A 13384-nucleotide genomic window follows, 5' to 3' on the forward strand; every position below is an offset into this window, starting at 1 on the left:
TGATAAGGCCTGCATGGAAGCGAGAGCCCATCTCTCTGTCCTCCTTCCTCTACAGTCCTGTGTATAACACTCTAGCCCCCTTCTGAAGGTAATACTGGGGTCTTAAGAGTTTTACTGAGCTTTGTTCTTAAACTCATGTAACTACTGTCAAATTCCTGGCCACTTTATTAGAAACCCCTACCTTGTGCCTCCACTCACTGGCCACTTTATTAGAAACCCCTAACTTGTGCCTCCACTCACTGGCCACTTTATTAGAAACCCCTACCATGTGCTTCCACTCACTGGCCACTTTATTAGAAACCCCTAGATTGTGCCTCCACTCACTGGCCACTTTATTAGAAACCCCTACCTAGTGCTTTCTGAGTGCATGTATAGTCAGTGCATGTATAGATAGACTACAGGGCTGTGGAGCATTGGAAACAGAAGAGTTTTCAAGTGGCCTATGTATTGGCTATAGTGTGTGTGTGTGTGTGTGTGTGTGTGTGTGAGTGAAAGAGAGATAATTAGGAAAGAAGCACCCAGAAGACCACTATTTTTGGGGGGATTAGTAGGAAACCAAGCAGATGGTAGGAGAGAGAGAAAGCCACTACTGAAGAGCACAGAGGAATAGGAATCTCGAGAGAGAGAGAGAGAGAGAGAGAGAGAAAAAAGAGGGAGAGAGAGACATAGAGAGAGAGACATAGAGAGAGAGAGACATAGACAGAGAGAGAGAGAAACCTCTGTGTTCTGTGCGTCCTCTCCTCCTCCACTGCGGTGTCTGGAGCACTACATAAAAGCTGCACTGCTTATTGTACTCCTCTCGATCGAGAACCCTGACAGATAGCGTCTTCCTGCAGAGACAAGACAACAGGCAGAGGGGGGTTGGAATCATGCAAGACAGCCATACACACACTCCCTTTTTCTGACACACACGCACACACAAACACACACACACACACACACACACTGGGACCGGTTCAGAGGACGGCGGCTGATGAAATTCCAAGTCCGAGAGAGTTCAGAGAGGGATGATGATGGTGTGTGTGTGTGTGTGTGTGTGTGTGTGTGTTTTAAAAGAACTGAAGTTAGGGAAGCATCAGTCTTTAGGAATCGGTCAGCTTCTCTATGACAAATCTTTTTACGTCAGAACCGCTCGGCATGATCGTCCCCGTTTTTCATATTTCCAGATGTTTCACAGTGTTTGTAGATACATATTGTACCTTTGTTGCACTGTCAAGCTACATAATGCCACATTCCCAGATGTTTGTCAGTGTCAGAAGCCACATTGTCATATTTCCAGATGTTTTACTGTGTCTGTAATTACACTGTTTTGGAATGTCGTAAGCCTCATTGTTACCATTCCAGATGTTTCGCGTTACATGTCAACACTGAAAGTGTCCTACTGCCACACTTCCAGATGTTCATCAGTTTCGGAAGCTACATGGTGCCAAATTTCCAGATGTTTTACAGTGTCAACCCATACAACCACATTTCCAGGTGTTTTCTCAGTGTCGTAAGCTACATTGTTACATTTCCAGATGTTTTGAACTGTTGGTAGCGACATGCTGTCATATTTCCAGATGTTCTGCAGTGCCTGAAGCTACATATTACCACATGTCCAGATGTTTTGAACTGTTGGTAGCGACATGCTGTCATATTTCCAGATGTTCTGCAGTGCCTGAAGCTACATATTACCACATGTCCAGATGTTTTGAACTGTTGGTAGCGACATGCTGTCATATTTCCAGATGTCCTGCAGTGCCTGAAGCTACATATTACCACATTTCCAGATGTGTTGCAGTGTCGGACGACACATTGTTACAATTTCAGAAGTTTTGCAGCGTCGGAAACTACATATCGTCACATTTCCAGATGTTTTGAGGGGACGAAAGCTATGTATTGCTATGCTTCCAGATGTTTTGCAGGACCAAAAGCTACATATTGCCACATTTCCAGATTTTTTCGCACTGTCAGAAGCTACAAGTTGCCATGTTTCAGCTTTCAGGCTGGACTGTTTTTTGAATGAGTTCAGGGCAGCCAATCAGAACAGCCGTGTGAGTTTTAAAGGAACGGTAGCAAAAAATGTCCTGTTCCATGTTATAGCATAAAGAAAAGTCAGGGAATGGAGGTTGAGACGATGAATTAGGATTGATTTGATGTCATATCATTTTAAAAATGAGTCATTAAATATGATCTGGGGACTGTGTGTGTGTGTGTGTGTGTGTATGTATATATATATATATATATATATATATATATATATATATATATATATATATATATATATATATATATTAATTAATTAATTTATTTATTTTTTGAGTCATAAGGTTCTGACAAAGTATCAAAAACAAAGTGTGTGTGTGTGTGTATGTGTGCGCTCCCTCTCCCCCTCTCTGCCTCCCCCTGCTGGTGCGGAGGCCTGGCCTAAGCCACGCCCCCTCCCACCTTTCTTCTCATTGGTCTCTACGAGCTGCGGCTCGCCGATCTCCAGGAAGAAACTCTTGTTTTTCTCGTACTCCTCGTCATCGATTATCCTGACTTTTATGGTTTTGCTGGAGAAAGAGAGGAAAGGAGAGAAGAGAGAAAAGAGAGGAAAAGAGTGAGGAAACAACAGAGCGGCCAGAGGAGGACAAGAGCGAGAGCTCAGACAGGCATGCAGTCGTGCACAAGCAGAGGAGGACCGGAGGAATGGGAGGACGGGAGGAGAAGAGAGAAAAAACGAGGACATAAAAAGCCTCAGCAAGCGTGACATTAGAGACACACACACACACACACACACACACACACAATCATAATAATAACCCAACTGCAAAACCACAATAGAAATCAATAACCATTTAATACATCCAGCAGTATTCAGAGTCGCGATATTGAACAGATCAGTGGTGTGTCCGTTACGTAGGGGTGAATATCACCCGTTCCTGAGAGCTACAGGCATGTGAAAAAGTTAGGACACCCCATGAAAACCTTTGAGGCCACAATCATGTCAGTGTCCCTGCAGTGCTGAGACTGACCCACCACCCAAATACTACCTGCTCATGTTTCTCATCACTCCACTGCACCGCAACTACAGCAGAAACTCAAATAAATACACACATTATTTAAGTAAATAAATTGACGTGTTGGCTAATGACTCTCAGAAAAATCGAGGGACCACCGTACACAGATTAGCCCCCATACCTCCATGCGTCCCTTTTACGCTGCAATGTGCGTTAAACGATACATCCACTAGAGGGCAGTGCAGAGTTAAAGGCAACAACAAACACGGCGGCGGTGGAGGAGGTTGTGATAAAGTTCGGCTATAAGCTCTATTATTCCTTTCTGCCCGTATGGCAGTGGTCATCTCACTGGACCTATTGGCCACACTGCCCCCACGATTTCCACTGAGGTACTGCTCCGTTCTGTCCATGTCCGTAAGCTTTCACGAAATCCGCATTCATCGCTGAGCATGAAGAAGCCTTAAACAGCTCATTCTGTAAACAACCAATGGCTGCGTCCCAATTGAACACTACACACTAGTTATATGCTAATCTTAATAGGGCAAGTTTGGCAGGTTTTAGCCTTTTCTGCTAACAGTAAGTGCGTTACAGCGTTGCTACGTCAACATACATCACTGCAAGTGAATACAAGTCCACCACCGCAGCACTAATAATAATTGTTACAAATGTGAGTATAGCTCCTCCCTTTCCGTTTCGCACTGCATTGTGGGATGTCCGTGTCCACTGTAACCACACTCAGAAACTGCTGTATCTTGGATATTTGAGCATACTCAGCTTCTCATGCCACTCATGGGCACGTGTCCCAATACTTTTGTCCGCATGGTGTACGGTATGTTGAATGGAAATGCAAACCTCTAAACCAAGTTGGGTTCCAAGGGGTTCCATGTTGGCCCCGCACATAAATGCCCAACAGGGTCCCGCCATCTGGGTTGTACCCTGCATATGGGGCCTAGATGGGACCTATATGAGACTAGGGTGGGCTATAACAATAGGGTACATTTGGGGAGCAGAACTGGGTCCCAGTGGTATCTACATAGATGTGTGTGTCCGTAGCAACCACTATCCTTGTTAGCCACGTTAGCACTCGGAATTCGGACGCGACGCATTTAGCTACAGCCCCGTGAGCCTGAAGTGTGTAGTGAGAGCACTTCATTTTGGCAAATGTCAAGCAAATGTCAAACAGGACTCCTATTCTCCAGATGTTGGCGTAGCAAAAAAGTTCCAGTGATGGACGTGGGTGAGTCATCCTCCCCCCCCTCCCCATCTCACACAGCCACTGTAAAGCTCACACACTGCACAGCTACAGGCCCACGGTAAGCGCTTCCCGTTTGTTTCCGATGCAGCTTCAGAAGACGAGCGGGATCAAAAGAGGTAGCGAGGAGGTCGAGAAAAAGAGAAAAAAAAGGCTGCGAGAGAGCGAGCGAGAGCCGGAATGAACAGAAAAAGACAGGGAGAGAAAGTGAGTCACGGAGAGAGTGCCGCAGAGGTCATGAGCAAATCATCCGCGTAAATAAATAAATAAATAAATAATAAAACAACGGCTACTTTTAGCATCGTTAACGCTAATTAGCGTCCACTCCTGCCATCTCACGCTGCCTTCATCCTGTGTCCGCTTGGCTGAAGCAAAGCTAAAGCGCTAGATTGTTTCCAGACGCACACCGGCACACGGCTGGACGCTCAGACGCATGCACATATATGGTGGTGTTGTGTATTCCATCTCGGCTACCTTGACCGTTGCTCTGTGAATGTGGGTCAAGTGCAGGCTGGGTCAGACAAACACACTCATTCATAAGTTATGTGTCTACTTTTGGACGCCGGAGTGTTTATATGAGCGCATTCTATGTGAGAGAGCGTGTGAGCGAGAGAGCAAGAGCGAGAGCATGCAGCTTTCGCATGGTTCATATCCGTCCCGTGATCCAGTCGCTCTCTTAGCCGAGTGTCCAGTGGAACGCTCTGAACTAACGGATGCAGAAGAACGGAGCAGAACTCTCGAAAGCATCAGCGTAAGTTTGAAAGTGAGCGCCGCTACGTTAGCATTAGTTTGAAAATAAGCTACGTTATGTTAGCGTAAGTTTGAAAATGAGCGCCGCTACGTTAGCATTAGTTTGAAAATAAGCTACGTTATGTTAGCGTAAGTTTGAAAATGAGCGCCGCTACGTTAGCATTAGTTTGAAAATAAGCTACGTTATGTTAGCATAAGTTTGAAAATGAGCGCCGCTACGTTAGCATTAGTTTGAAAATAAGCTACGTTATGTTAGCGCAAGTTTGAAAATGAGCGCCGCTGCGTTAGCATTAGTTTGAAAATAAGCTACGTTATGTTAGCGTAAGTTTGAAAATGAGCGCCGCTGTGTTAGCATTAGTTTGAAAATAAGCTACGTTATGTTAGCGTAAGTTTGAAAATGAGCGCCGCTGCGTTAGCATTAGTTTGAAAATAAGCTACGTTATGTTAGCATTAGTTTGAAAATAAGCTATGTTATGTTAGCGTAAGTTTGAAAGTGAGCGCCGCTGCGTTAGCATTAGTTTGAAAATAAGCTACGTTATGTTAGCGGACATTTGAAAAGAAGCGCTGCTACATTTGCAGTAGATTGAAAATAAGCTACTTCGTTAGCAGACGTTTAAAGAAAAGGAGCGCCGCTGCGTTAGTAGTAGTTAAAAAAAAAGGAACAATGTCATGTTGGCGACAGTTCAAAAAGGAACAACGTTACGTTAGCGTCACTTCGAAGGAAGTGCTAAAGTCCTAAAATAAATATTTAAATACCTTCTTAAACTATAAGCCTGTTGTCATGTTAGCATCCCCAGTCCTAAATTAAATACTGGAGCCTAAATTCATGGCGCACCCTCTCACGCATCGCACCGTCATGCCCTTCCCTTTCTCTCCCACTCTGATTACGAGAGATACAGCTGAGGCGGACGCTGAGGCGGACACTAATGGATGATCCAGAGCAGAGATCGCTCGCATGTTTCCACGTATTTACCTCTGGGGGAGCAATATGTTGGGAACATTAGGCTAGGAGGCAAAAGACATAACCCATCAGGGCTGGGATCCAATCTCGATGTGTGTGTGTGTGTGTGTGTGTGTGTGTGTGTGTGTGTGTGTGTCTGTCTATCTGGTTTCATTATATCTATGAATGCAGCCCAGCGGCCTCATTCAATATCATGTGGGCTAAAATCAGGACCTTTCATAACTGACCAGTGTTTGTTTACACTGCAGAAATCTGATCTCCTGGCAAGTGGAATCATCTTAAATCTAATAAGTATCTCATGTTTCTTCCATTCGGAGATGTTTTGGATCCCTCGTTTTCACCCCCCCCCCAACCCCCATTGACCAGTTGACCAGCTTAGCTCTTGATCAGAGTAGGACACGGGTTCCTTTGAGTTTGATGGTTTAGCTGGTCTACCAGCGTGACCAACCTGACCAAGATGCCTATCCAGATGCCTTTGTCAACCAGGCATCTGGACGAAGGTGACTCACTTCTACGACCAGCCTGACCAAGCATGGTTTTAGCTGGTCTATCAGCATGACCAACCTGACCAATATAGACAACTTGACTACCATGACCATCCTGACCCTGCTGGTCGTCTAGCATGACCAGGCTGGCCGTATTAGTCGACCATCATGGTTTAGCTGGACTGGTCTGGTCTGGCCAACTTAAACAAGCTGGTCGTGAAGTTGATTGACTCTTTTGGTCAAGCCGGTTGATCCATTTGGTCTTGGTCAGGCTGGTCCATGAGTATGACCATGGCTGACTGACCAGCTAAACCATTAAACTCGCTGAAAACATGCTATGCTATGGTCAAGAGCTCAGCTAGGTAGCCAGCTTAACCAGGTGACTTGCTGGATGACCAGCTTTTCAACCATCCTGACCATTAAAGGCCACCTGGATTTTTCAGCAGGGCTCTGTTTAGGTCTCCTGTTGCGTCACCTGCGTCTTGTCTGTAGCCCCGGTCTCTCATTACTCCCAGGTGTTTCGTGTTTAGTCTCAGTGTATTTATACCCCGGTGTTTGCACTTCGCCTTTGTCTTACATGAACGTGTGTTTGTGCACCTGGGTTGGCTGCTTCCCGTCCTGGGCTTTGGTATCTAGTCTTCAATCTTACCTAGAGGCTATTTGCACAAAGCAGGACCTAAGCCCAACTCAACCCTTTACAATAGGCGAAGAGCTAAGGGTCATTTCCATTGGACAGTACTATGGTACTAGCATAGCGTTTCATTAAGGATCAGAAAGGCTACGGTAACTCGGATAACCACTAATTATGGCACAACCATGAGAAAGATGGGCTACAACAGCGGAAGGCCAGGTCGGGCTCCACTTCTGTCCGTCAAGAACAGAAAGCTGAGGCTGCAGCAGTTCAGCACAGGCTCACCAAGGACTGGAGAAACCCATCCTGGTCTGATCAGAAAGGAAGGTCTCCAACATCTTGTCGAATCCATGAGAGCAAAGCGAGGCCCGGTGTTACCCAGTATTGGAACTTTTCGAAGTCCCCATGAAAGCTCTGGTGTCCTCTGGTGTTAAAATGGGGCGAAGCCGATCTCTCAGCATGTCCAGCGCGACCTTAGACCTTAGTGATGGATCAGTGGTTTGCTTGGCTGTGCTCAGCTCTGGTTTGTGCACTGTTCTACGCTGCAGCACAGGAGCATCTCGGCAAATGATTCAGAAGAAGCGAACGAGCGAATCTTTTTTGAAAAGAGCTGCAGTGCCCAACCAATACAAGGCATACAAACCTGGGGGTGTGTGGGGAGGGGGGAGGGGTTGCATAAAGCTAAAGCTGCCCCACTTTCTGCCTGACCAAAAATACAGTACTGCAAAGCACTGTATCACACACACACACACACACACACGCCTCCACATATCCTAACGCCTACACGCACACCCGCCCATAGTGAGGGGAGTAAGTCCTGACAGTGCGGAGGAGGAGAGGGCATGCGAGGCTGAAGCTGCTGTCGGAAAAACTGCACTGCAGCATCGGCGAACAGTTACGCCTCACAGGCCCTTATGATGCATTATGCATATTCCCCGTGCTTCTAATGAGCGCTGAACTGCGCACACACACCACCCAGCACTACCAAGGTTGATCTAAAGGCTTTGTGAGATGTGGATTAATGGGAGCGACTCCTGCTTTTGTTTTTGTATCTTTTTGCTGCGTCTAATTTCCAGCAAAGCCAAAGTCGTTATTTGTTATTTGTGCCCAATCCACCCGCCACCATGCTTAACAGTTTTACATACGCCAAAATACGGAATTCGCTGGTATTCGGCCTAGCATTAACACCACTGACCGGTGAAGTGGCAGTTTTCTTGGGCCTTGACTTGACCTCCATCATTCCTGTTAACCGTAATTCTTAATTAGATTACACACTGAGGAACTGTCTATGAAGACCCTATGCTGATTGTTGGGACAACAGGTGCATCCCAATTGCATCCTAATCACTAATACTAGATAAAAATGTTGAGTCTACTCAAATATCCCAGATGCACACTCCGATCCGGATGCTTTTTGAGGGCGGATACGTTTATCCCACTGTTATCCCACAATGCAATGCGTAATGGAAAAAAAAGGTTTAAATGGGAGAAACAGGAGTCAAGACTGTGATGTAACAGTTTTGGGGTTTTGGAACTGGCCCGTTTTCCAGCTCAGCTCTTTTCAGCTTTGCTAAGAAAAAGACCATGCAAAGTTTTCCATGCAGCCGAATTATCCCACTGTTATCCCACAATGCAATGCGTAATGGAAAGGGAGGAGCTGTGCTCGTGTCTGGAAATGATATTAGACAAAAATGGCGGACAGCGATGCAAGTGCAGTGGGAACGTGTGTTGGCGTGTATAGAAGACGCAATTGGGATGAAGCCAGAGTTGTGTTCCAACAGCCCTGACAAGCTAATCGTGGTCCGAGATCTTGGGAAACGCTACGAGAGCTGTGTCCAAACTTTTGCATGGTGCTCCTTGCAAAAATTTTTATGTCTGTTGGAGATCAGTCCGACTCTGACAACCAGGTGTGCCCAAACTTTTGCATACCACCGGATATACATGTACACGTGTGTAAGCAAACATTTATTATTATTATTATTATTATAATTATTACTATATTGTGGGGAAACCGTCCGTCTGTCCCTCCCTCCCTCTCCATCCGCCAGGCTGACCTTTTAAACCCCTCTGCTTTAATGAAGCAGCGTTTTAACCAGCATTTGCATGAAGGCTGTAATTAGACATTTAGCTGCGGCCCATTATGGAATAATGGCAGGATTTAAAGGGTGAACACACAGGGCACACACACACACACACACACACACACTGCAATAATCTGGGCCGTTAGCATCATGACATAATGCTGCTGATCAGTGTGTGTGTGTTGTGTTTTGCAAGCAAGTCAGTGGAACTTGTCAAAACCTGATGCATGGCCTGCTCTACCCCGCCAAAATAAAAGTCCCAAAGCTAACCGAAAAGCTAAAGTCCCAAAATTTGCCACCCTGTTATTTTACCTCTAAATGAAATGCACTGACTTTCCTTTTAAAGCAACATTATGTAGAATTTCTGTTGTTTTCAGATGCCAGACTGACCTGTAATAGTGAGAATAGCGCCTCTATGGTAAAGTTTTCCATGCAGCCGAATCAAGCTAATAAATAGGGGTGTCCACAAACTTCTGGCCATATAGTGTAGCTGACTTTGTGGTTCAGTTCTGCAGCGCCGTCTCGCTGCCTTTTGGGTCAAGGTGATTCCAGACTGAATGGAAGAGAGCGAACGTTTCCACTTTCGCGTGACACAATTTCGCAAGTTCGCCGTCGTCACGGGAGACGAGAATGACAAGGAGACCCAATTTCAATTTCTCGCACATAGATCCGTCCAACTTCTGTCCAACTGTCTACTTCCTTTCATCTCTGTCCCAGCACCCTACATTACACTTTCTTTTCACTCTCGCTCCATCTCGCGCTCTCTCTCTCTCTCGCGCGCACACTCGCTCTCTAGGGTACATTTTGACAGGCAGGTTTTAAGTGAGTAAATTAATTAGAGTAATCGTAACAGGTTTCCCCGGAGATTAAAGTGTGTGTGTGTGTGTGTTTGTGTGTGCGCAAGAGAGAGAGAGAGGGAGTGTGGCTGGATTTGTGAGGTGGCATGCATTGCGGCGTGTGTGTGTGTGTGTGGTTGCTGGATTGAATTAGCGTTCCCTATACCATTTAAACGCACTGCTGATAACGACTCATTAATATTCATGAGCTATATTTAAATGCTTATTAATTATGCATGAGGCAAGTTGCTCTCAGGTGGAGCCTGGTCCAAATTTTATGCTGCAAAAAAGCTTAGGATGGTACAGGCCTCTAAAATCCTTACAACAACCTGGGCCAATGCAGCATACACACACACACACACACACACACACACCAACACATACCCCACCCTCTTCCTGTTTCCATCCAAGAGAGAGAGGTTTATATCAAGGGGCTGCTGCAACTGCGGAGAGCAGATACTCTTTGTAAATCACTCGGCAAACAAAAGCTCTGTGTGTGTGTGTGTGTGTGTGTGTGTGTGTTTACTGGACCCTCCATCCAGTCCAAGGACAAAACAGCACATTTAGACCCGCCAAAGCTACAAAAGGATAAAAACACAAAGGCCCCGGAAACAAGAGAGGGCAGGGGAGGTGGAGGGAGAGGTAGAGGAGGAGGAGTGGACTGCCCAGAAAGTGTGTGTGTGTGAGAGAGAGAGAGAGAGAGAGAGAGATGGAGGGGCTATTCTGCTCCAGCTACAGCACAAAAGCAACAATGCTGGGACCTTTAGAGCACTGGACTGTGCTGCAAACCGCCAAGTGGTCGTCCACAGCCAAGTGACCTGTACCTGTGCTGAATGTGGCTTATAGAGCCAGCGCTTAGATGGTTGGGCCACTTGGGAGACCCCACAACGTTGGAGATACACTATACGTACAAAAGTATTGGGACAAACCTTAATCAATGAATTCAGGTGTTTCATTCAGTCTCATTTAGGCCACAGGTGTCTAAAATCCAGCCCCTAGCCCTGCAGTCCGCCTTTCTTACACACATTAGTGAAAGAGCTGGTGGTTTTAAAGAGCTCACTGAACTCCAGTGTGGTTCTGTATGTAACAGAGAGCAGCTCACAAAGCCCCCCCAAGTGTCAGACCACGTAAACTTACAGAGCGGGTCGGGGATGAGATCAGATCATAGTGCAGAAATGTATCCAACGCTCTGCTGCTGACTCAACAGAGCTCCATATTAACGCCTATGGGTTTAGAATGGGGTGTCGTAAAAGTTCCTTTAGGCGCAACGTGTAGATGTCCCAATACTTTTGTCCATAAAAAGTACATATGAAATTGCCTATGTGTCTCAATCCGCTCAACTGTGATGGTACCGTTGGTGGTGTACTACTAGCTGATGTGCTCTTTAGTGCAGTGCATGTTATTTGAGAGTGCACCCAGCCCGCATGGTGAGCGCAGTGATATGAACATCAATAACGTCTCAGCGAGGCCAGCTAGTGCATTTCAGCGTGGAATCCAGGCCAGGAACCTCTTACAGGGTCTCAGATCTGTTTGCCGCAACTGTGCCCATGAACTCGCGTGCCATCTAACGCCGCAGACCATCAAACCCCAAGAAGTTCCTGAGATTACTGGCAAGCGCGGCGGTGGCGGCGGCGGCGTACAAGCCTCTAAAGGTGAAGGCTGAGATCCGTGTAGATGAGAGCGCTAATCATGAGGGCTCGTGGGCCTGTTGGTGTTCTGACACGTTCAACACCCAAACCCACACACGCTTACTCACTCGTCTCAAAATACACCCGAGCGCTAGGGCAAGGAGAAACACACACTTCCAACACACACACACACACACACACACACACACTAACACATACATGTATGTAGAACCGCAAAGCAAACCACACAAATATGTGTGTATACACACACACACACACACACACACACACACACACACTGAGAGAGAGAGGACTGAGCGATCTCTCGTGACGAGAGGCTGTAAATCTCAGTGTCGGGCCTTCTCATGCCCATATATGGTCAGGTCTTTTCTAAGCGCTGACCTCGCGACCTCCCCGCATCTGAGGAGCCCACGTGCAGCTTGGAGTGTCGCCATGGCAACAGAATGGTGCTCCCCACGTGGTGCAGCTCCGAAGAAGACCGGGACCCTCTCCCACAATCCACTGCTATAGAGGAAACTGTGTGTGTGTGTGTGTATTTATATCTTTGTGGGGACCTAATGTTGGTTAAACATGACCATCACAAACATGAACTTATAGCTTCACATATATGTTCTGAGGATCAGTATGGTTGGTACCCAACACCCGAACGAGTCGATCACTGTGACCAGCATGACAAAATTGGCCAAGTAGGCCGGTCAGCGCAGTCAACATGATCCAAGCTAGCTGACCACTATGACCCAGCTGTTCGGCCTACTTAATCAACATGATGAAGCTGGTTGACCAATAAAACCAATCTTGGGAGGCAGCATAACCATTGTGACCATGCTGGTGGACTACTGAGCAGCATAACCTAGCTGGTCAGCCAGCATCCAGCTTGGTCAATCACCATCATGCTGGACTACTATCATGACCAAGCTGGTCAGCCAACATAATCAACAAAACCAAGCTGTTCGACCAGCACAACCAGCATGAGCAGGATGGTCCACAGCATGATCTGCCTGACCAAAGTAGTCTACCAGCCTGCGCAGCTGTATTACAGTATAATTAGATACGTTCTACAGAAGGTAATGGAAAAACCCCTCAAAGACAAGAATACAAACACAGTGTGTGAACCTGGTACACAGCAACTGTCTGATAACTCCAGTGCAGATGATGAGCAAGTAAGGTGAGATGCAGGCTGTGTGTGTGTGTGTGTAGGGGTCAGGAGATAGACAGCTTAATACAGAAGCAAGTGTGTTTCTTATGAAAGCTGATCCGAACGGAAATCGGCTGACAACTTAAGCCACGGACATGCCATAAGAGATATCAGTGACACACACACACACACACACACACTCACACTCGTTACTTCCAGAAACTCTGAAGGCCTGCCATTCCACAAGCTGTCTCTTCCAGGAAAGGAAGAGTTGCAAAGCTGCTATTACTCTCTCACTCTCTCTCTCTCACTCTCTCGGACACACACCCACCACATGCTCTTTCTGTGGCGGCCTATCGCTAGCTAGTATTACGGTATTGCTCAGGTTACAGTCGGCCTACCAGCAGAGCATACTACTAGCAGGACTCTGCAGGTCATTAGCAGCGTTCTCTCAGTGAGTCGAGGAGTAACTGCTGGGTCCATCCGAGAGTGAACGATGGGCCTCAATAGTGCTTTATTTATTGAAAGACCTAGAGCAGTACTGACCTACCAACAAGAATGGACAGTGTTAAAGTGTAGGTTCTGTCCCTGTCCCCCCCAACCTGGCAAGCTCAGATCCTAAAG

At 46.5% G+C, this 13384-nt stretch overlaps 1 protein-coding gene across 3 annotated transcripts in view; it reads right to left on the reverse strand.

The window, feature by feature from the left end:
- Window positions 1–13384, reverse strand: part of slc8a1b (solute carrier family 8 member 1b) — a 126236-nt gene that overhangs the window by 35199 nt on the left and 77653 nt on the right. For 2 of the 3 annotated variants that reach the window (XM_072689992.1, XM_072689991.1), the window contains exon 3: window positions 718–830. In XM_072689992.1, the coding sequence (XP_072546093.1) occupies window positions 718–830 (113 nt within the window). Of the gene's footprint in view, window positions 1–717; window positions 831–2427; window positions 2535–13384 lie in introns of all 3 variants that reach the window. The other variant, XM_072689993.1, reaches the window with a different exon arrangement.

This window comes from Salminus brasiliensis, chromosome 10 (genome assembly GCF_030463535.1).
Source record: "Salminus brasiliensis chromosome 10, fSalBra1.hap2, whole genome shotgun sequence".
Taxonomy (NCBI): Eukaryota; Metazoa; Chordata; class Actinopteri; order Characiformes; family Bryconidae; genus Salminus; species Salminus brasiliensis.